The sequence below is a fragment of the Girardinichthys multiradiatus genome, chromosome 21, assembly GCF_021462225.1.
Source record: "Girardinichthys multiradiatus isolate DD_20200921_A chromosome 21, DD_fGirMul_XY1, whole genome shotgun sequence".
Classification (NCBI taxonomy): domain Eukaryota; kingdom Metazoa; phylum Chordata; class Actinopteri; order Cyprinodontiformes; family Goodeidae; genus Girardinichthys; species Girardinichthys multiradiatus.
Window position 1 is genome coordinate 26,746,979 of NC_061813.1, and position 23,613 is coordinate 26,770,591.

General features: G+C 43.3%; 1 protein-coding gene across 1 annotated transcript in view; it reads right to left on the reverse strand.

Moving 5' to 3' along the window:
• The window catches only part of dipk2ab (divergent protein kinase domain 2Ab), a 43,643-nt gene that overhangs the window by 11,186 nt on the left and 8,844 nt on the right, over window positions 1-23,613 (reverse strand). The window contains exon 2 of the mRNA XM_047350192.1: window positions 19,722-20,607. Coding sequence (XP_047206148.1) covers window positions 19,722-20,375 — 654 coding nt within the window. The 5' untranslated portion in view covers window positions 20,376-20,607. The remainder of the gene's footprint in view (window positions 1-19,721; window positions 20,608-23,613) is intronic.

The window sequence follows — 23,613 nt, forward strand, 5'->3', positions numbered from 1 at the left end:
ATGTTACAATCAAAAATCTGAATGAATTTTTTGGGATTTTACATGATGGACAAAAGGAAAGTAGCATGAAAGTAGGACATTCTTTCAAATTTCTTGTAACTAATAACATCTAAAAGGTGTGGTGTGCATCTGTACTCTAATAAGCCTCAATAAACTCCAGTGTAATCAAGTGTCTTCAGAAGCACACCTAATTAGCAAATTGAACATGTGAACCACTGGAAACATACTAAGACATGGCTGTCCACCTAAACTGACAAGTCAAACAAGGTAACTTTAGAAGAGCTGCAGAGACTCCACTGCTCAGGTGGGAGAATCTAAGAGAAGAATAGCTATTAGTTGTGCGTTTCACAAATTTTGTCATTTGCAGCTTGACACAAGCTGGGTAGAGGACACAAATGTAAGAAAAATCTTAGAACTTGGAAAATGACTGATAACAACTGCTCTCAACTCAAGGTGATAGAGCTTGAAATATTCTACAAAAGGAGAATAAGCAATAATGTATCCCTAGATGTCCAAAGCTTGTGAAGACTTGCTGCTGTAATCGCAGCAAAAAGTTGTTCCGCAAAGTAAAAAGAGTGAATGCCAAGCAGATTTTTATGGGAAAAATATTTTCTTTGAATCTTCCTGTTACACACGTCTTTGTGTTAGTCTATTAAATAGAATCCTAATAAAATAGGCTGAGATTTGTGATTGTAACTCAATAAAAAGCGAAAAGGTTCACGGGAGTATGAATAATTTGGATAAGCACCATAACCAAAAAAATCTGCAGTTTCACTTTACAACCACAGGCAATTGGTGAGGAATTTCACCTTAAGCAACCCTGAGACTGCGCTGTGGTCCATGACTCTAGCTAACAATTTCAAAGAAAGAGCAACAGAACCCATGAGGGGCCACTTGAAAAATCAACAGATTTATACACTAATGATTCCTGGCACATCAAATCCACCTTTTACGGATCATCACTGTTTATGTGGTATTAATATACAACGTCTTCTTTCTATCCGGTCTTGGGAAAAAGCGGGAAATAATGCTAAACTACATGATCCATTTCCCTGGGGTGGCCCAATCAATTATGGGCAAGACAAAAAGTCTGTCCACAAAGCAGCCCTTGCTTCCTGTTGCCTGTCGGTCTGTGCCTGTCACTTGGCAATGACTCACAGAGACTTCTCCAAATCATCTCACCTTATTACCCTTACTCTACATTTCTGGAGACAGAAAACTTGACAGGATGAAGATTCTGTGGTTGTAAAAAATAAAAAATATATATAAACAAAATAAAGTTGGACTGCCTGCACTTTCCAAATAGTGGCTGGATAGAACACAATCATGTAAGCTCTCCCTCATAGGAGATTTTAGGATTAGAGACTTAATAGGCTAAAAATCTAAAATGGCTTTCTAAGTTCTGAAATTGCTATAAAACGATTAAGCAGATGATGGATCAGATGGTAAATCCGTTAAAGCTCACATATCGTACTCTAACCCATATTCAAATGCTACATAATGCATTTTTTTTGTTGTTCTGGTTGCTAGAAATATTTGCAGCTCCCAGTATTGTTGACAAAACGTAGCCCATCAAATATTACAGCTAAACCAGCTTTGTAAAAACATCAGCCTTCCTCTCTCGCCCCCGCAGGGCAGATAGATAAATGAAGGGAAGGTGGTTGGAGGTGTTGGATTGGGTTGGTGGCAGATGGGGAGTACAGAATGCGAAGGAGGAGAAATGAGAGACATCGAACAGAAGACACAGAGCGTCTTTCACTTCTCCGCTTCAGTAGACAGGAGGAGTAAACCGGCAAAGACCTGCCTGCTAAACACATCTCTTTCTTTGTTGTCGGATCGCAGGCCTGGACTGGAGCAAAAGGAAAGCGACGGCGGATTGGGGGGGGGCGGGCAGCGGGATGAATGCCCCGAGGCTACTTTCAGACACTGTCAACGGCTGTTATGAGAAAGCCTTCATGTCTGTCTGGCCCCCGTCCTCAGTTCTCAGCATAGTTATCGGTCATTTACCTATGCTGGCAGGCCTGTTGCTAAGCGATCTGCGTACCTATGAACTGCGTTAATGAGCTTCTTAAATTTAAACTTTTGAATATAAAAGAGCCCTGAGGAGAGAAAAACTGAGCAGTGCATGCAGGCACATGGAAGAGCGCACCTGAGCACCCGGATTCAAGCCCTCCTATCGCGCATGTTGATAAATACTACACTCATTCTCCCCTAGCACTCCCTAAATGGTTACACTGCAGAAGTCATTAACGGCCGCAATGAGGCGTCTTGGGGGAAGTACTGGTTGTGGTGGGGGAGGGGGGTGTTGGAAATATATAAAGGAGCAGCCTAAAATCATCTTTTTGCACCATCTGTGAGTGGACCTAAGAAGTATAGTGTGGAAACGTGTGTGGTTGTGACTTTTGCCAATCGTCCCTGATGGTATTAAGCTTTTGAAAACTGCTGAGGTTCCTAGACTGCCAATGACAGATCCCAGCAACTTTTACTGCTTTTAAAAAGGTCTGAAAATTTCTTGTTCCCGTCAAGGGATTTAAAAAAATAATAAAAAAATACTTTTCATCTTCTTCGCAAAGAATCAACTTTCCAAAATGTTTTTAATTACAATATTTCCTCCAATATGAATTGCCCGTCTCAAAACTTTCCAAACTTTTTCAGACTCAATTTTGTAAATGTTTCCATAAATGTTTATGGCATTATGGACATTTAAGGAAAAAACATTCACCAACCTGGGTTTTAATTATTAATGAAATCATAAAACAGAGCTGAAGCTACCTTCTGATACTGCTTTGCATCAAAGGTATGCTTTCTTTTTCTTTCTTTTCGTTTCAAAAACTAGATTGTTAAAGGCTATGATATTCAAAAAATCTGGACTAAACCTAAATAGAGATCCCCATATGTGACTCCTTGGAAAGAAATTCCCAAAAAAGGGTATAAAGGGTTTAGTTTATGCAACCAAATAATCATGGGTCCAGTTTGAAACATAAAGGCCTTAAAAGCAGCAATATAACCTTTTTTTTTAATCTGTTAGCAACCGACACTTTTTTTCAACATAGCCAACAAAAAATGTGTATCATTCAAATAAATATCACAGTAAAAACTTAATTTTTTAAAATAACTTTAGATTTTGTTTAAATTTTAACTTTCAGTAATAAAGTTTGGAAATACTGATTTTTTTAAAATCTATAAAACAATCTGAATTTTTCCATTTGGAGATTTGGAGAACAGTTAAATCAAATGTCATACTTTTCTAGACTTTTTAAGACATCGCTCATCTCATAACTTTTTTTAGTAAAGAAATTTCACAAATTACAGCAAAAAAAGTCACAGGAAATGTCACCTCTGGTTCAAATATAAATAATTATTTAAAGCTGCAAGCAGCGTTGAAGGCCCTCGCAACTGAGCGCAGCGACCGCGTCGCCAGTAGGTGGCACTTTGAGCAACATGTCATATGATCTTCGGTCATGCAGAGTTTCGGTCTGGCAAAAAGTATTCAAAATTTCAAGTAAATCGGACCTTCCAGAAGAACACTGCAGTCGCTTGTTTGTTTGTGGGCGGGGCTAAAACAAAATCATCAATTGACTGTGTCAAAATGTCCATCATTAACTCATGATCATGTATACTACATTTCAAGTGGATTCGATGATGTATGAGGGAGACATAGCCCTTGAAGTGTCCTAGGGGGCGCTATTGATCCAAATTTAAATGTAATCCAATAGAGCTGTTTGGGGGCTGACAAAGATCAAGCATATTCAGTTTGGAGTGAATGCATGTGTAATTTAAAGGCAAACGTATGGCCGTGGCGTGACATCAGAATTCGCCACGCCATCATATTCACACCCTCCAGCTAAAGCAGTAAGTACTGTGGACTGTCTAAGAGCATCATATAATCTGTTACTTGGGACAGTTTCACATTGATTAGGTGAATAACATCAAACATTGACTCTGTAAAGGAAAACGTGATACTTCCTGTTCTCAGGGGGCGGGGCTTCGATGATGTCAGCATCTGATCAGTGAATATTGTTGAGGCCTAGAGGCAGATCAATCCCAGAAGGTTTCATTTGTCTGTGACTTTCCTTGTAGGAGCTATATCAATTTAATGTTTTATGGCAAGAAGTCATATTTTGAGGTGTGGCCACGCCCACACGCTTTCATGTATCAAAAAGCTTTTGATAACTTTTGATCCCCAATCCCTTAAGAGTATACTGAGTGGTTTTCAAATCTCTAAGTCAAAAGCTGTAGGAGGAGTTCGCTCAGATATGCGGGTTAGAAACGGCCAAAACAGGGTCAAAATGGCAACTTAAATCCAAAATGGCCGACTTCCTGTGAGGTTTAGACCAATGCTCCAAGAGACATTTTTGTAGGTCCTGAGAAGATACATAAGTGTACCAAATTTCAGAATCTTCGGTCAAAGCATGGCTTGGGGCTAATTTTTTGAAATTTTGTAGGGGGCGCTGTGGACGAATTAGGCCACGCCCACCGAATATGTCATCAGATCTTTGTTAGGGACTGGACTAGGATCAATCACATTGACTTTGGTGCAGATCAGATGATCTATGTGGAAATTAGAGGCAAACGTATGGCCATGGCGTGACGTCTGACTTCGCCGTGCCGTCATGGCCACGCCCTTTTATGAAAAGTCACTGTGCCTCAAACGAAGTTAGACCCACTAGTTATCTGTCTTCTGACACACTTTCAAGTTGATTGGGTCAAGAGGGTCAGAGAGGCACCTTTCCAAGTGAAAAAAGTGACTTCCTGTTCGTCGGGAACCCGAAGGTCCTCCTTCATGCCAACTTTGGTGTGATTTTGAATTTGTTTTGGAAAGTTATTGCAAGTTTTCACTTTGGGCTCGAACGCCAAGTTCGTGGCCCGGTCACGCCCCCTAAACATGGCCAAAAACTCACGATTTTGATAACTTTTAATCCCCCATCCCTTAACTGCATGTAGACCAAATATGAAGCTGATAGCTCCAAATCCCTAGGAGGAGTTCGTTAAAGTTCGAGGTGAGTAAAAGTGAAAAATGGGCAAAAATTGGCCTTTAATCCAAAATGTCCGACTTCCTGTGCATTTTAGGGCATACCCCCAAGAGACTTTTTTTCTTGGTTTGAGGAGCTCTAGCATTGTGCCAAATTTCAGATCTCTACGCCTTACGGTTCGGGCTATCTCACGTTTGGGGGTGTGGCTAAGTGGTTTGGCCACGCCCACTGACGAGGACATTAAGGATCAAGAATTTCACGCGGGGGACAATTTTGGGTAAAAGCGTGTGCATCTAGGGGCTTGGCAAAGTCCCCATATTGGCCCGCAAAGAGGCAACGGAAAAAACAATAAGAATTCGAGCAATTACAATAGGCCCTTGCAGTTTTCCTGCTCGGGCCTAATGATTGGTGACAGAACAGCTAATTAAGACTCCTTTTTAGTCCTGCTGAGTGAAGTGATGATCTTAAAAACAGTAAATCGGAGCTTAGAATGGATCTTATACAAGTAAATATAGATTGTGATATGGTGCTTTTCTGGATTTAAGTAAAAATAGTTTTTTTTTAAGTTAGTAAGTTAGTTAATAAGCTTTAATATAAAAAAAAATATTTTACTTTATTATAAACACTTTTTGTTAAGACAGTTAATTTTGCCATTTATCTAGAAAGTAGAACAAAGTTATCTCGTTAATTACAGATCTTATCAGCAGGACACATTTACAAAAAACGGTGATCAGAAACTGGCCAAAAGAAATCTATGATCAGTGCATCAAGAAATACAACGTTGTTGGTAAAGATGTTTTAACAGCAATTTATAAACCCAAGGCTCTTTTAATCTAATACCTAAAGGTTCAGCTGGTGCACTGAGGCAGCATCAAGTGCATGTTGGAGGGGGGTTGATTTTTGACTCCTCTCTCCTGGCGTCTCCTCCTGGCTGGTGTGTAGGGAGAGGTGGGAGCAGGCTGAAATGAAACAGGGCCACGGACAAATGGGCCGCCTCTGGAGAAGAGGATGAAACGACTGAAGCGAGAGGCGCAGGAACACACACCTGCGTCCTGACATCTGCTGACAAAGGCGTGCCCTTCTACAGGACCACTCGGGGAAAAGCATTTGTGTGTGCGTGTGTGTATGTGTGTAGGAGTGTTCGAAAAGAGGCTCCTTGTTTTGTCTTTTTTGTGTGCATGTGAGTGCATGTCTATGCGCAAGTGTATCTGAGCGAACGTGAATGAGAACATGCAACGTGACCGGGGCTGATAACAACCTCTATTCAGGGGCCGAGTAAACACAAGTGGCTCCCAAGATTATTGCCTTGGCTGTCTTGCAAAGAACACTGGTCCATCAAACACAAACACAAACACACACACACACACACACACACACACACACACACACACACACACACACACACACACACACACGGAGAACATGGAGCAGTGTTTTAATAATGCAATATTTATGAGGAACCAGAAGCATTGCTTTTGCATCTACAACTACTTCCAGCAAAAAAAAAAAAAAAAAAAAGAAAAAGGAAATTAGTAGTTTGCCCCAAAGTGCTACGTGTGAGCAGCCTAATAAAACCCTGAGCAGGGCGTGGTGCAAATTCTGAACATTTTCTGTCTTGAACAAAACCCTATTCCTTCAATAGCAATCAAGCTGGGACAAGTCTCATCTGGAGTCCTGGGATCAAATTTTCAAGTAAGGAAATGCAGTGGACAACAGCATTAAACGAAACAAAGCCTGCTAAACCTGTTACTGCCAGATGAACATTTTGTAGCCCGTATAACACAGGGGCTTAGAGCTAAAGGAGTCACATCTGCTCTGTAAAGCTGGCAGGACGAGGCTGCCAAGCTGGACTTAAAAAACACATTGCTTTCCTGTGTAGCTCTCCTGTTGACCTTGTGCGTCTGGAAGGAAGTGTGGAGAGCCCCGGCTGGCATTTTGCTGGCCATTTAAGTTTAAAATACAGTCCATGTTAGTCCAAGACGAGTGCTCAGGCCCCACAGGGTAGCCGGCGTTAACTCCTCAGCCAATGCACACATGGTCACTACTGCTCCCCTCCCACCCTACAGTGTGGCTCATCTCATGCTGCTGCTTTTCCTGCTAACCTCTCCCCCTCCTCTTCTCTCTCTGTTCCATCCACAAACCCAGAAATGCCTCTGTTGTACCCATGAACCCAGAAGCTCTCTAATCAGTTCAGATCCTGTAGAGTCACTGTGGGAGTTTAAATGCAGGAGTTTTAAGGGTGGAAGAAAATGACTAAAACGAGACTGTATGATAACCCTAAGTAAAAATAGTAGCTTGACAGCATCAAATCTCTTTAACATGATCCAATTATTTTTATTTGTAACAGGAAGGCAACAAATATTTCTACTGATGCATACCATAGCAACATATATTCATACATATTATTTTTAGCTTAATTTTGATACAAATGGTAAAGCAAATGGTAAAATTCATTTAATGTTCGTTTTCAACTAAACATAATAGATAGACCCCATGACAAATTGACTGGATTTGGACAATTTCCACTTTGATTGATCCTGACCTGGTCAGAAATTGAAAAATCAGATCTTTATTCCCGGTCAGTGAACGCATCATACCAAGCCAAACCTAGTCACACTGACCTTTATAAAAATGTTGAGTGGTGCTCCTTTAATTGCTACATTACAGCATAGCCTTCTTTCAGCCAGATGACCATCAGTTCAGAGGTGCAACACTTTAATTAAGTGGACTGTAAGCCATAGGAACGTTATAGCTGAAAGTTCCAGCAGTATTGAAACCTCAGTTTTCAACATTTTCTATACCTTGTTATCACAAACTTCCCTTTGTTTCATTAATATATTTGATGTGTTTTTGAAAGGAAAACAATTTCCGAGACAAGAACATGCCAGTGAGGAGTAAGGATCTGAAGGGATTTACATCCTCAAACCAGAAAAGGTAAAGCTTTACAGCACAGACAGAAAGGGCATGTACATGATTCTGTTCTGTCGCGCACTGACAGAAATGGGTTATATAGGTCTTGGGAGTTTTGTAGGCCTTTGCTCTGTAGAGAGAATGAGAACAGGATGAAGAATGAGTGCAGGGGACAGTTCAGCTTGATGTTGCAAGCGCCCACTGCGTTGCTAGTCGACAGACGAAACCTTTTGACAACCTGAAGCTGAACCACTGAAAATTGAGGCACCTCATAAATCCAGCCTGCTGCAAGATCAGGAATGTATTAAGTCTCAGGCAGTGGTGTTGACTCTGTCTAGGTGGTGTTGCTGCCCACACAACTGTGAAGGAGCCAGAGTAAAACTTGGCTTTAGACCTGACGACTGGGGGTTTGAAGCCTACATGAAGGGCTGCGTATTTCAGAGCAATGCCAATTATCTCGGGGGCAGCTGGGGTGGCGTGGCAAGCAGGGAGAATGCTGTCACTGACCTCGCACTTCAACCTGTCTGCTGAGCAGAGCATGCACAGAACCCACCTCCTAATACAAACCCTATTAAATATCATAAATGTCAGCAGAGACCTCAGATCTAAAAAGAGGTGCTAGGGTTTGACCAGCTCCCTTAACATCCAGAGGGAGATTTGATTAAAGCAAGTAATTTTTGCACTAGTAAGGGGTGCAAATACTAAAACATGGAGGCACTGCGGTATACTGCTGACCCCTCATAATTTCTCCAGCCGGAACCAGGTGCTTCATGCTTTAATGCAGTGGGCAGTTTTATTACTGCAGTCAAGCTGATGTGCTAAAAAGCATATTCTAGCTGTAACATCAGAGCTTAATCTCCCCAGAGGACAAAGTAAAGTAAAAAGCTGCTTGTTACTGATCCATATTGGTCATCTTAAGGGGTCCTGGGAGAGTTTTGCACGTCTCTCACTGCAGAACTGTCTCTTCTCAAGCTGGGCATCTGGTAGGTTGCGGTGCACTGTGTAACAGTAGGAAGCCAGGGCATGGGGGAGCTGAGAGACGCATCTAAAAAGGAGCTGGAGGGAGGGATTGGTGGTGGGATGGGGCATTTTGGGGGGGGGGTGCCACAGGCATTTACCTAACCAAACACAGCTGTCAGACGTGTGTGTATGTGTGTGTTTGGATATGGCAGGGAAGAGAGAAGGGGATTATAGTAACACAAGCTGGCTCATACGATTGGGAGAGAACACCACAAGACTGTGGCTAGAACAAAGCAGTTGCAGAAATGCTCCGTTCATCGTCTCTCCTTTCCACCAGAGCCCACTTCCAGCGAGGGGCGGCCAAAAAGAAGGGAGTCGAGCCCAGATAACTCCTCGTCTTATCCTAACAGGATTCGGTCTGTACACAAAGGCCTATAAGAATAATGAAAGGGGGTTTGGGAGCACTTGAAGCAGGGTTAAGTAGCATACACAACCTCCTCTGTAATGTGCCAATAATGCCATAATCCCCCAGACCCAAAAAAAAAAAAAAGGTACTAATCACAGAATTGCAACTTAAAGACTATTTACTGGTGGACCTCAGCCACCGAGCCAGCCTTAGGAAGAACACCTTAAGGCTGGAACATCATGCAATCATGCTAAGTGCATTAATAAAAATAAAAAGAGAAGAGCTTTCAGTTCTCTATAAAGAGTCAAAATGGGAACACAGACAAAGAAAATACAGTGTCTTGCAACTGTAATTTTGCCACTTCAACATTTTCCACATTCTGTTACATAGCAACCACAAACCTCAGCTTATTTTCTCTTAATTTTGTATGACCAAACAGCACCAAAGAAATGTATTTGGATATGGACATTGCCTGGCCAATTTTGTCCTTCCTAGTATTCTATAAAAATAAAATATTGTGGAGTGCACAACTGATCGTACTGTCCTCATATACAAACTGTGCCCCTCCTTGAACCGGCACCTTAACGTGGGGGAGGGGTTTGAGTGCTCAAATGATCCTAGAGGCTATGTTGTCTGGGGCTTAAATGCCCCTAATAGGGTCTCCCATGGCAAACAGGCTCTAGGTGACGGGTCAGACAAAGAGCGGTTCAAGAATCCTTCATGAGGACTAATATATCGAGGCACGTGACGTCGCCCGGTACGGCAGAGCCGGGGTCCCACCCTGGAGCCAGGCCTGGGGTCGGGACTTGCCGGAGAGCGCCTGGTGGCCGGGTTGCTCCTTGCGGGACCCGGCCGGGCCAAGCCCGAACGAGAGATGCGAGGCCATCCCGCAGTGGGGCCACGACCTGCGGGGGAAACCGTGAGGGACCGGTGCAAAGAGGATTGGGTGGCGGATGAAGGTGGAGACCTCAGCGGCCCAATCCCCGGATGCTTAGGCTGGCACTAGGGACATGGAATGTCACCTCGCTGGGGGGGAAGGAGCCTGAGCTTGTGCGGGAGGTCGAGAGATATCGACTAGAAATAGTCGGGCTCACCTCCACGCACAACATGGGCTCTGGAACCCATCTCCTTGAGAGGGGTTGGACTCTCTTCTACTCTGGAGTGGCCCACGGGGAGAGGCGGCGGGCTGGTGTGGGTTTGCTTGTTGCCCCCCAGCTCAGCCGTCTCGTGTTGGGGTTTACCCCAGTGGATGAGAGGGTTGTATCCCTGCGCCTTCGGGTTGGGGAGAGGTCTCTGACTATCATTTCGGCCTACGGGCCGAGTGGTAGTGCAGAGTACCCTGCCTTCTTGGCGTCCCTGTCGGGGGTGCTGGATAGTGCCCCTCCCGGGGACTCCATTATTCTGCTGGGGGACTTCAACGCCCACGTGGGGAACGACAGTGACACCTGGAGAGGCGTGATCGGGAGGAATGGCCTCCCCGATCTGAATCCGAGTGGTGTTTTGTTATTGGACTTCTGTGCTAGTCACGGATTGTCCATAACGAACACCATGTTCAAACATAAGGGTGTCCATCAGTGCACTTGGCACCAGGACACCCTAGGCAGGAGGTCGATGATCGACTTTGTTGTCGTATCATCAGACCTTCGGCCGCATGTTTTGGACACTCGGGTGAAGAGAGGGGCTGAGCTGTCCACTGATCATCACCTGGTGGTGAGTTGGATCCGCTGGAGGAGGAGAAAGCCAGACAGACTTGGCAGGCCCAAGCGCATAGTGAGGGTCTGCTGGGAACGCCTGGCGGAGCCCTCGGCCAGGGATGTATTCAACTCCCACCTCCGGGAGAGCTTTGACCAGATTCTGGGGAATGCTGGAGACAGAGTCCGAGTGGACCATGTTCTCCGCATCTATTGTCGATGCTGCTGCCCGTAGCTGCGGCCGTAAGGTCTGCAGTGCCTGTCGCGGCGGCAATCCCAGAACCCGGTGGTGGACACCGGCAGTAAGGGATGCTGTCAAGCTGAAGAAGGAGTCCTATCGGCTGTGGTTGGCTTGTGGGACTCCTGAGGCGGCTGACGGGTACCGTGAGGCCAAGCGTGCTGCGGCCCGGACTGTGGCAGAGGCAAAAACCCGGGCGTGGGAGGAGTTCGGTGAGGCCATGGAGAAGGACTACCGGTTGGCCTCGAAGCGATTCTGGCAAACTGTCCGGCGCCTCAGGAGGGGGAAGCAGTGCTTCGCCAACACTGTTTATAGTGGGGGTGGGAGGCTGCTGACCTCCACTGAGGACATTATCGGGCGGTGGAAGGAGTACTTCGAGGATCTCCTCAATCCTGCCATCACGCATTCCCTGGTGGAGACAGAGGCTTGGGACTCGGGGTTGGACTCTTTCATCACCCAGGCTGAAGTCACCGAGGTGGTTAAAAAGCTCCGCGGTGGCAAGGCTTTGGGGGTGGATGATATTCGCCATGGGTACCTCAAATCTCTGGATGTTGTGGGGCTGTCATGGTTGACACGTCTCTTCAATATTGCGTGGTGGCCGGGGACAGTGTCTCTGGACTGGCAGACTGGGGTGGTGGTCCCCCTTCATAAGAAGGGTGACCGGAGGGTGTGTTCCAGCTACAGGGGGATCACACTCCTCAGCCTCCCTGGTAAGGCCTACACCAGGGTATTGGAGAGGAGAGTCCAGCCGATAGTCGTACCTCGGCATCAGGAGGAGCAGTGTGGTTTTCGTCCCGGCCGTGGAACACTGGACCAGCTCTATACCCTCTACAGGGTACTCGAGGGTACATGGGAGTTTGCCCAATCGGTTCACATGTGTTTTGTGGACCTGGAGAAAGCATTAAACTGTGTCCCTCGTGATGCCCTGTGGGAGGTGCTCCAGGAGTATGGAATTGGGGGCCCTTTATTAGGGGCCATCTGGTCCCTGTACGAGCAGAGCAGGAGTTTGGTCCGCATTGCCGGCACTAATTTGGATCTGTTCCCGGTGCATGTTGGACTCCGGCAGGGCTGCGCTTTGTCACCGGTCCTGTTCAGAACTTTTATGGACAGGATTTCTAGACGCAGCCAAGGGCCAGAGAGGGTCTGGTTTGGGGATCAGTGGATTTCGTCTCTTTCCTTTTGCAGATGACGTGGTCCTGCTGGCCCCCTCTAGCCAAGACCTACAGCATGCGCTGTGGCGGTTTGCAGCCGAGTGTGAAGCGGCTGGGATGAAGATCGGCTCCTCCAAGTCAGAGGCCATGGTACTCGACCGGAAAAGGGTGGCTTGTCCTCTTCAGGTTGGAGGGGAGTTCCCGCCTCAAGTGGAGGAGTTCAAATATCTCGGGGTCTTGTTCCCGAGTGAGGAAAGAATGGAGCGGGAGATCGACAGACGGATCGGTGCGGCTGCCACAGTAATGGGGGCGCTGTGCCGGTCCGTTGTGGTGAAGAGAGAGCTGAGCCGAAAAGCAAAACTCTCGATTTACCGGTCGGTCTACGTTCCTACCCTCACCTATAGCTATGAACTTTGGGTCAGGACAGAAAAAACGAGATCCCGGATACAAGCGGCTGAAATGAGCTTCCTCCGTAGGGTGGCCAGGAACCTTAGAGATAGGGTGAGGAGCTCGGCTATCCGGGAGGGGCTCGAAGTAGAGACACTGCTCCTCCACATCGAGAGGAGCCAGTTGAGGTGGCTCGGGCATCTATACTGGATGCCTCCTGGACACCTTCCTCAGGAGGTGTTCCAGGCACGTCCCACCGGGAGGAGGCCCAGGGGACGGCCCACGACAAGCTGGAGGGACTGTGTCTCTTGGCTGGCCTGGGAACGCCTTGGACTCCCCCCGGAGGAGCTGGAGGAGGTGTCTGGGGAGAGAGACGTCTGGGTGTCTCTGCTGAGTCTGCTGCCCCAGCGACCCTGTCCCGGACAAGCGGAAGACGACGAATACGAGTATGACGAGTACAACTGATCGTACTGTCCTCATATACAAACTGTGAACTGTGGACAAGATGTGGATTTCTGAAGCTTCTCCAGAGTTAAACTGGGTCTCTTAGCTGCTTTGGTGATTAATGCTCTTCTTTCCCTACCGGTTGGTTTAGGTAGACGGACTTTTTTTTAATAGGCAAAAAAAATAGACTGGAACAAATGTTCCAGACTATTTTTTGTTAACCGTGCTCCGGGGTGTTCAAAGCTTAAAATATTGTTTTATTACCATATTCTGCTTTAAAATGTATTATAATTTCCTACCTAAACCATGTGCTGTATTCCTTGGTCTTCATGATGCTGTTTGTGCACTAATGTTCTCTAACACACCTGAGGCCTTCACAGGAAAGTTGTATTTACACAGACACAGGTGTCTTCTGAAGGGAATTTGCTGCACTGTATTTTATTTTGGGGCATAAGAGTGAAGAAGGTGGATACAAATGCATGCCACACTTTTCAGATTTGTATTCGTAAAAAGGGTTAAAAGCATGCATTCTTTTCCTTCCCCTTCACAATTTTGTGTTGGTCCATAACATAATCCCAATAAAACACATGACATGAAAACAAAGCGGAGAAAGGGAAGGCAAGGCCCTGTGTAAAAGTGTGTGATAAGGAGGCTAGTGTAAAGTATTGTACATGGGGCTGATTCTTATTGCACCAAACTATAAAGTGCTTTTCTAAAACGGAGGTAAGAAAAAGGAAAATCCTAAATGTATTTCTGCCTGAGCTCTTGCATCATGTTTTCAGACCAAACCACAGGAAAATATTTTCTATTTAGTTACCTTTTCACACCTTGAAACAGAAATAACTTCAGTTCATCAGGTTTATAAAACTTTGTTTTGGCTTCTGTGAGCTGTGGATAATTTGTTTTTGTATAATACTAACAAGGAACAGTAGATAAGTAATCTATCCAATCAATAATCCTGTTTCAAACTGAGTAAGAACCACACAAGGAGTTCATGCCATCTCATACATACATCTCCTGGTCAAGTGATGCAACTAAGTTGGAGTGAGGAAGAAGTAGATGAGAGGTGGTAATAAAAACATGGAGAGGGGTGGCTGCACTGCACAGATTTGAGTTTTAGAGGAGATGAGCGTACCATTGACTGAGTTAACCCCACAGGCCTGTCAGATCCTATTCTCGGCTTCACTGAGCACGACACGGCTGAGAACCGGGTGCAAGTGCAGTCACATGCTTCTGGCAAACCTCGTCGAGCTTAATGATTCGGAAGGCAGGGCCGGGCTAAATCGAACTAATTTAAGGCTGGGCCAGATGCACTTCATCAAACACAACCATCACCTGATGAATGAGTGAGTCATCTCGCTTGGAGGAGAGAAACCAAGGATGGCAAATAAGATTCGAGCCATGGAAATGAGTAGAATAAATTACTTACTTCTCATGCAAACCAAGTTATTCTTGAATAAGGAGTAAAATTAAACAGGATCGTGTAATTCCTCTGATACAAAGAGACAAGACCTTGACAAAGGTTTGATAAATCACAGTTACAGAAACATTTTTAAAACAATTGGAAAAAATTGGTAAGAGGAAACAACAAAATGATTTAGATGAGATGGCTCTCATTGCACAAGGATTTTCCTGTTCGCCTGTTGTCATTTTGATTAGTATAAATATTTTCCAAGAATATTTATTCCCCAAAACTAAAATGTTTTCCACGTGACAGTAAAGTGGTGTGTGGGTGTGTGCACAAAGAACACACAAAAACCCCATTGTTGGCCAGACCCGAAAACAACACAGCAGATTGTTTCTCTACTGACAAAGAAGGTCTGGTGTCTCATAAAGATTTGGAGCCAGTTTACTGCCTGTGGCTTCAAAAGAGTGGAAACAGAAGCCCCCTCCTCGAGTGAGCGCAGCTCGCTGGGCGGGCAGCAGAAATGTTATTCACATTATTCAGGTGTAAAAAACAAGAGGGAGGAGAGGTGAAGCACAAAAGAACAACCGTAAACTGTAACGCCGCAACTGAAATTGTAGAAAATGTTTTAAAGTGGTCACATTTACCTTGTTAGAGGTGTTTTACCGCAACCAAAAAATAGAAAACATTTCTTGCTAGAAGTGGGCAATATGATATTAGACTGATGAGGATTTGAACATGTTGAGCTTGAAAGTTGGTCAAAATATTTCCATATATGTTCCATGATACAGGCTGAGGGCTTTTCATCTTTCCAAGGTGGCACACACCGTTGCACAGTGGCGCTGCAGACAAAGTTTTGAATTTCTGTTCAACACGTCGATTTGACGTTAGGCAAGGCGTTTAACCCCAAGCTGCCTACATGTCTTCATACCATCGCAAGAACGGTTGCACGTTCATGACTATAGCCGGGTGAATACGGCTTGTAGTATTAAAAGGACTCTGAGCGGTGGATAAGATTAGAAAAGCACTAAACAAGTTTAAACCAATAGGACTATCTATCTTTAGTCAAAAAGGTATAGGTAAAACTGTTGCTTGGAGGTAGTTTGTCAACAAGGCAGACAAACAGGAAAAGCAAAAGGACGCTAAACTTTATGGAGGCTGTGCTACACAGTGCCGACTTGAAAATCCAGTTGAACTACAACTTAGTAAGGCCTCTGAATAAAAGACACTGATGTTTAAGGAATTTAAAGAAGGTAATTTAGGCCCCTTTATCTACAACATCAAAGTAATAACCTATACATCCTAGACAGCTAAACTAACATCAATTTAAATTTTAGAAACTTGCTGCTGGCTCCATTACAGCTCCCACACCCTACAAAACCACCAACAGCAGACATCTCCATTTAATTCCCTGAAGAGTCAGGTATGAAACAGTACAAAATGGTGACAGGGCAACATGACCTCAACAATGCTCCCTCTTAACACTGATATCAGTTCAGCAGTAATAAAGGAATTAGCGGCTATAGCTAATTATAAAATAAATAATTTTTAAGAAATCGTCGTTTGTGCTACATTTTAAACTGTATTCATGATGTCCACATTTCATAAAATCTCATGCAGAATAGTGACTGGATTCCACAATAAAACATGGCATAACATAGGATTTGTTCATTTGTAGATAAGGGCTGCATGATATATCGCACATATATTGTCATCGCAATATCAGAGTGTGTAATATTCACATCGCAAAGGTCTGTTTGGAATGCAGTAATTGTAATATATTTCAAGTGTTATAAACTTGCATGTTATATGCTAGTGTAAGATTTAGCCAAGTGGATGGAGTCTCACAGCAGCAGACACCACACCGGAAAAAACAAACATTGCCCAAAATGCTATTGGTCACAAAGTGTAGAAAGCACAGATGAGAAAGTGAGAAACAAAAGGCATATATCACTACTATCATTGCAATATTTACCAATATTATCAACTTTGCAAGGTTTTCTAATATCATGCAGAGATAGATTACAGAACTCTGAATTCCCAGCTGTAGAGTGTTTGTCATAAAAAGTGAAAAAAATATGATTTTGTTTTCTATACAACTGCCCTATTTAATTAAACCCCATTTAAACAGGGCATAATTAAAGGGAATCATAATTAGAAGTCCAAACAAGAATGTCCCAATAAATAATGTGATATAAAACCGTGTCCACATTATCTTTTTTTTAAGAATCAATCACAAGAAAGCAACCTAACCTCTGAACAAACAGGACACTGAAGTGTTGTAGTGCAACACGTCTCCTGTTCAATCTCTATAGATGGCATTAATTCTTTATGGTCCACTGCTGCCTAACCTTGTGTATAGGGTCTCCCAGTCTCTCAGCAAATATTCTCATCTTTTGAGCTCAGTGATTCTGACGAACATTCAAGGTACCGAGGATATCTTGAGGTTTCTTTGCATTCCATCCAACCACACAACCCTATGTGTGTGTAACCCCAACGGGTCACAGGTTTTGCACGAGATAAACAATTCTGTCCCTGTAAACATGCGAGGGCTACAGATAGTGGGAGAAAAAAAAAGAGCTGTGGACAATGTGTGTGCATCATGTGTTGCTGTGGGATGTCTGAGGCTCTTTGCAAGACAGGGTGATTCACCAAGGCTCTGAACTGATGCATAATGTCATTAAAAAACACTGATGGCATTATTTGTAGAGGGGACACACACAGAACAGAGAGGCGGGCAGGGACACAGAAAGAAAAATAGATGGAGAAAGAAAGGAAGGGGGACAGCGAGCAACTACGCAAGGCTTCTCAGATTGTATAGATTTGATTAAAGGTCTCCTTTTGTCCTCCAAAACGCCCAGAGGTATGTGGTCCTATGTGTAAGGGGAGGAGGGGTCAGGACACATTATTCAATGTCTACATGGGCCAAGACCATTGTTGTTGTGTTCTCTCATGACACGGGGTCAATGCCAGATTGAAATTGATTGTCTGCCCGTAAATCAGTGAGGGAAAAGGATGTGAAGCGAATGGACTGGCAGGGTTTGATATGTAGGATGACAGAACAGAGATGGGCTGCGCTTTCACCACCAACATCCCCTAAAATATAAGTTAAATAAGAATATTTCTAAGTAAAAGGTTTACAATGAATGCTAGAAATAACCGTAACAATTAAAGAGAAAAAAAGTATTTTTGTACTTTTGTGAAATCTCCCTGAAAAAAGATGATTGTAGTAATTGCATGTTATGTTTTGCTAGTTCATTTAATTTTCTAATAAAACCAAATATTCCATAATTTAGTACTGATCTCCAGACGGGGATATATTTAAAATAAAAACTAAAAACTCCTGGAAGATTAATGGGTTTTGATCCCACTTAGCAGCTCCCAGGAGATCCCTCTGCTCCAGTCACCCACAAGTGACAAGAATCCAGACGACATCGACGTATATTAAAATTAAAAACAACTTGGACCGTTTACAAATGCATCCTTGAATAATTCAGAACCGCCCTACATTTGGTGTCAAATATGCAGTATTGCCGGCAGCCAAAATCCCTCATTTCTTTTAGAGGCCACAGCCCTTAACTCGTCTATATTCTGAGCAGAGGAACGCTCGTGCTCAACGTAGTGGTGTGCAGTCGTGATCTAGTCTATAGTTTAGGAAAGGGTGTAACTGCTCGTCTTAGATCCATAGAAGAGGAAGGAAAACGATGATCCCCACCCTGCAATTTACTGGGGGCTTTCTGTGGCCAACACCCTGGTTCTGATGCTCTGATCCTGCTGTACGTAATCCAGGATCCACAGTCCATTCATTGTCATGAAAACACCTGCTGCCACAGATCAGGTGACAAACATCTATTTTTGTAAATGTAATTTATTATCCTCTCATCCAACTGTCAAACATCATTCTGAGAGTGATTTCAAACTGTGTCTTCAGAAATGTCTCAAGTTTAAAATAACCATTCTTTCATTGCAAGCCTGCCATCTGGTCTGCCTTTAACACTGCACTGCTGTAGGGTATGCATTCAAATCATGCTGTTTTATTCTTAGAAATATTCAACAATTATCTTTTTCAGGAAATTTATTTAATATGTAAAAAGCTAATATAAACTGCTTTTATCGTTACTGTAAATTGATTAGGTGTAAATAAGGCATAGGCCCTTTGCCATAGTGATGACATAGCAAAGTTGTACAAAGCTATGATTCAAACCCTTTAAACAGCCCTAAAAAGCCATTTTAATTAGAAGCCAGATTAAATAAATAAATAATATATTTGATCATTTTAGCATCAGTGGGAAAAATCTAAGCTGTTCTTTTTAAAATAAAAGCAATTATGTCATGTTAATTTGTTTACTTGTTTAAATTTATGTCTTAATACTGCGACACTAATACTGCATTTTCAAGGATATCGCACTGTAAGGATACCATGACTATTAGAGGGCAAATATGAATTTATTGAGTAGAAATTGGGTGAAATGCATTCATATCAAATGTTCGTTTACAACTTGACTATACAGTGAACTTTGTAGGGTTGCTCTCAGTCACGGCATAGGTAGCTGACTTAGCTCCGACTCAGAGCTAACTATGCTCTGAGGATTTGAATGATTAAATCTGCACTTATACATTTGTTGTTTAATCTAAATCAAAACATGCTGCACGAAATAATTGGAAAACACACAGCCGGTGAGAAGTGAGAGAACGTCAATTTTCTGAACGAATAGAACAGGAAGAAAGGCAGGCGTGTCTCATCTCTTATGAAACTAGCTTAACAGCATGGGAGGCAAAGCCAAGTTTGTTTGGTTCTGAAACAACCCAAAGTCTTTTAATAAAGAGTTCAGTGTCAAAGACAACCGTGTGGTCATTATTATGAAGCTGGTACTAACGGGAACTGACTGCTAGGCGCAATTAATTGTCCAAAGTTTGCAAACTTCACTTCTAATAAATCAAATATGCATACCCCCGTCTAGGCTGTGGTCAGTGGTGTATATACTGGCAGGCTTACATGAAAAATAATTACTCCCAAACCTGAAATCTGAGTCCAATCTCAAGTTTTTAAAGTGAGTATAAGTCAAGTCTGAAGCCTTTGTTTTCAAGACCCAAGTGAAGTTAGAATCACCATATTTAGCAAACACAACAAATTAAAAAGGAAAGTGCGACAATACCTGCAGTACAAGAGGTTCTGGGTTGAATGCCAAAGTCATCAACAGCTGCATTCTCTCTGTGTCCTTCAAGTTCTTTAGGAGGAAGCTGCCTGAGTCCTTCGTTTCAGCATATCTTCGGACCACACGGTCCAGCAACCTCTGTGAGGGGCAGTGTACCAGATCCGACCAGCCCTCTACCACGCCTGGAGTGAGCAAACGAACGTCCCCATTGATCCGGGCAAACTCAGTCTTGTACATGGCCTGGATGAGGTCACAGCGCGGCCTGCCTGTGGCCCTCTTGCAGATTTTCTGGTCTATTTCGGCCAGCTCCTGGTTGGATCCGAGCCGCTTGAGCACCACGCGTCGTGTGCCCTCCCTGGGCTCTCCATACTGCGCGAAGAAAACGTTCTTGACATTGAAAACGTCTAGAAACCTCAGGCGACCCCAGGACTCAAACGAAACCTGACCATTCATGAACTTGCGGCACCAACTGGTGCCAAAGCAGGCGGGACACTTGTTGAGGTTAATGAATCGTCTGTCAGTTAGCTCATTCTTCTGGAAAGAGGCGAACAGATTGTGGGTGTTCATCAACAAGATGACGGACAACCCCAGCACTAACAGCAGCTTCAGACAGCGGTACAGTCGGCCCAGTTTGAGAGGCAGGAAACGCAGCATGTTGGGAATGGACGGGGATGGTGGGGTATTAAGGGACGGGGAACAGGAAGGGTATTGAGTCAAACGTCAGGGAATAAACTTTAATGATTGTCTGTCATGGTGCAAAGTGGAAACTTCTAAAGCTGCAGACGGGGGCACGGTTGGCACAGGTGCCCACTGCCGGTCTCTGGCGGTGGCGAGTGTGTCATGTTCTCTCTTCCTGGAGTTTGGAAGCCCGCTCGAGCAAGCAGTTCTGAAATTAAACAGAGAGAGAAAAATGAGAACTCATAACTTTGGGTAAAATAAAAGGGAACTGCACTGCGTAAATCCACAATTGTCGCTTTGATCACAGATATAAATTTGAAAAATGGTTATTTCATCTTGCCCTAACCCAATTCCTAAAGTGTGAAACATCAGATAAAATAAAAAAAAGAGACTTTCTCTGGCATATGAAATTGTCTCACAAATTTGAATTGCTTGGGTCATTTAAGAGATTTCATTACTTTTTGGGACAAAATGAGTTGGCCTCCAGCCAATGCAATAAACCTGCCTGTGCTGTTAGAGCTCTCTTCTTCTTAAACTCCTTCTTATATATTCCTCTGTGAGACAAATAAAAGCAGAGAAAAGAGAAAATAAAGTGTCAGCGATCAAATTAAGAGGAGATATACAACTCTCTTACAGCATAAATACAAACGTAGACACTCTGAGGATGATTCCTCAGAGGAGTTCCCACAAAAATCCATCACTTGGCCTCCCAAGAACAGCTAAATAACTCTCAGCCTGCTTTCCTCGACAGTTCCGCTGTGCTCAGGAATCATGGGAGGAATCTTGCTGTGCATTGTGAAGACAGTCACCCTGTGCAAAATTTAACCTTTGATCAGAATTGCCCCCCTTCCTTTTAATCACACTTTGATGTGGGTTCTTTGAAAGAAAAAAAAACGGCTGGTGTCACTAAAATAACGTTTGTGATTGGAAGGGAGCAATGAAAACCCCCCGCTAAGCAAACTGATGTCAGCAGAAGAGAGAAATGTATGAAAGAGATCAGGACACAGAAGGGAATAAAAGCTCCTAATAGTACAGCCCTGATGAAAACATTCCAGACTCCCCAGTCAGCTCTTTAGCCAGTCTTATAAGGCGCTTTTAGAAAGACAATGACTCAGGCCACGCAAATTAGCTGTTCTCAATTAAAACTCATTAGGACACGCCTGTTAGGACCACTGACTTGAGAGGGCATGGCTAACGAGGACAATTGCTAGTGCCATTAGCAGGCGTGTCAACAGGGTCCTTGGATTTTCCTCTCAGATCGAAGCCACAGATTTATAAAGACGAGGTCTGAGCGCAGGCAGGGAGCAGCGGTTCTGAGAGATGTGCGCCTGCAAAAGTGTCAGATAAGAGCAAAAACAGCTTGCTCTTGTGTCTCGTTTCTGTCTGAGAAAATGCCTTGATCAGATCAGGCTAACATGACTAATGTTAAAATAGAAAATACCTAAAATATGCAGGCTAGAGACAGTTATATTGCACATTTTTAAAAAGGTGAAAAATAGGTGGATTTAAGCCGTTTTCATTTACTTCTCTGCAACAGGACAGTTTCTTTATTTCGTCTAAACAAGAGAATATATTTAAAAGTCATTTCTTAAAATAAATCGGGCCTGGGTCTTCATCTAATATTTAATAAAGAACAATTACTGTGACCTTATGCATAAGAAACATTTACAAGTAATTTTGAGCCTTGGTTTACCAGGGATTTTGCAGAGGAAAACATCTTACATGAGGCTCATATTTAAGCTGCTACAACAACAAAAACAGAACCAGTGTGATAAATGACCCAACAAAGTAACAAGTCACCCAACAAAAACAAATACTGTTCCGAAAATAAATTTTTTATTCCATGAAAAAGCATTCATACGTCTTAATACTTCCACACATTTTGTTGCTTCATAACCACCAACTTCAGTTAATTTTATTGGGATTTTATGTAACAGACTAACACAAAGTGTTTCTAAATCGTTAACGGGATGGAAATGAAAAGTTTTCAAAGATTTTAACAAATAAAATAATGTAAAGTGTGGCCTGCATTTTTACTCAGCCCCTTTACTCTCCTAAACCTATATTGAAAACTGGGGTGAGGTTATAAAACAATATTCCAAGTTTTAAATGTCTTGCAGCATCATGCTGCGGGAACACTTTTCTTCAGCAGGAAAGCTGGTCAGAAGCTGATGGAAAACAAGGTAATTCTGGAGAAAAACCTGTTAGTGGCTCCAAAAAACTTGAGATCAGGGTAGGGGTTCACCTTCTAGCTGGCCAAATCTTTAAACAAAGCCGGGGCTCCAAGGAAATTGATAGATTAGCGGTTCTCTACTGGTCAGATTCTGGAACCCACCCTTAATGACAAGCCACGACCGACATCAACGAAATGTTTCAACATCTCAAATTTATTGAAAAGATTCAGCCGTTTCAAAAATGAAATGGTAGAACAGAATATCACAGCATGGCAGCATGATGATGAACCAAATCTGCAACGTCTTCCTTTAGCTTAAAACCCACTCACTGAATATATAAAAATGTCTTATTAACACCGTTTGGCACTTATTAAAGCATTAATCTTGAGAGTGATATAATCACCAAACAGCCATTTTAATACACTGTGTTTTCCTGAAAACGCATTAAATAAAAATTTGCAACTACTATTAAAAAAGAACATTCATATCTTATTGTCCTATTGCCTTTTCTTAGGGAGGCTACATACAAATGCTCTTTATTTGTAAAAAAGAAATAAAACAACATATATACATTTCCTTCCACATTACAATTATGCTATACTTTGTATTGGCCCATCATCATTGTGGTCTTAAGGAACACAATGAGGAAAGATTTAAGGTGCAAAAACTTTTGCAAAAGATAGCATATTTAGTGAACATGTGGCAAACCCTGACCTGCCCCCCCACCAACAAAAAAACAAACACTTCAGTATGGTTTCATGAGGTTGTGCTTGCTTTGTGCTGCAGGGAAGTGAGAGTAAGCTGATTGCTTGAGAGGAAAACTAAATATCCTACTGCTGTAAAAGCCCGATTCAAGTGCAGTTTAGTGTTTGACGCAGGCGGCAGCAGCAGACGTAGCTCCAAAATCATGGGAAAGGATGACATTTAAGTAGGGTGAACTAAGTAGAATGCCACCTCACAAAACCATGAAGTTGTTTCACCTCCCTCTTCATTTGAGAGAAAGAGAGAGACGGCCTGGGTGAGCCAAATCAAGACTTGAA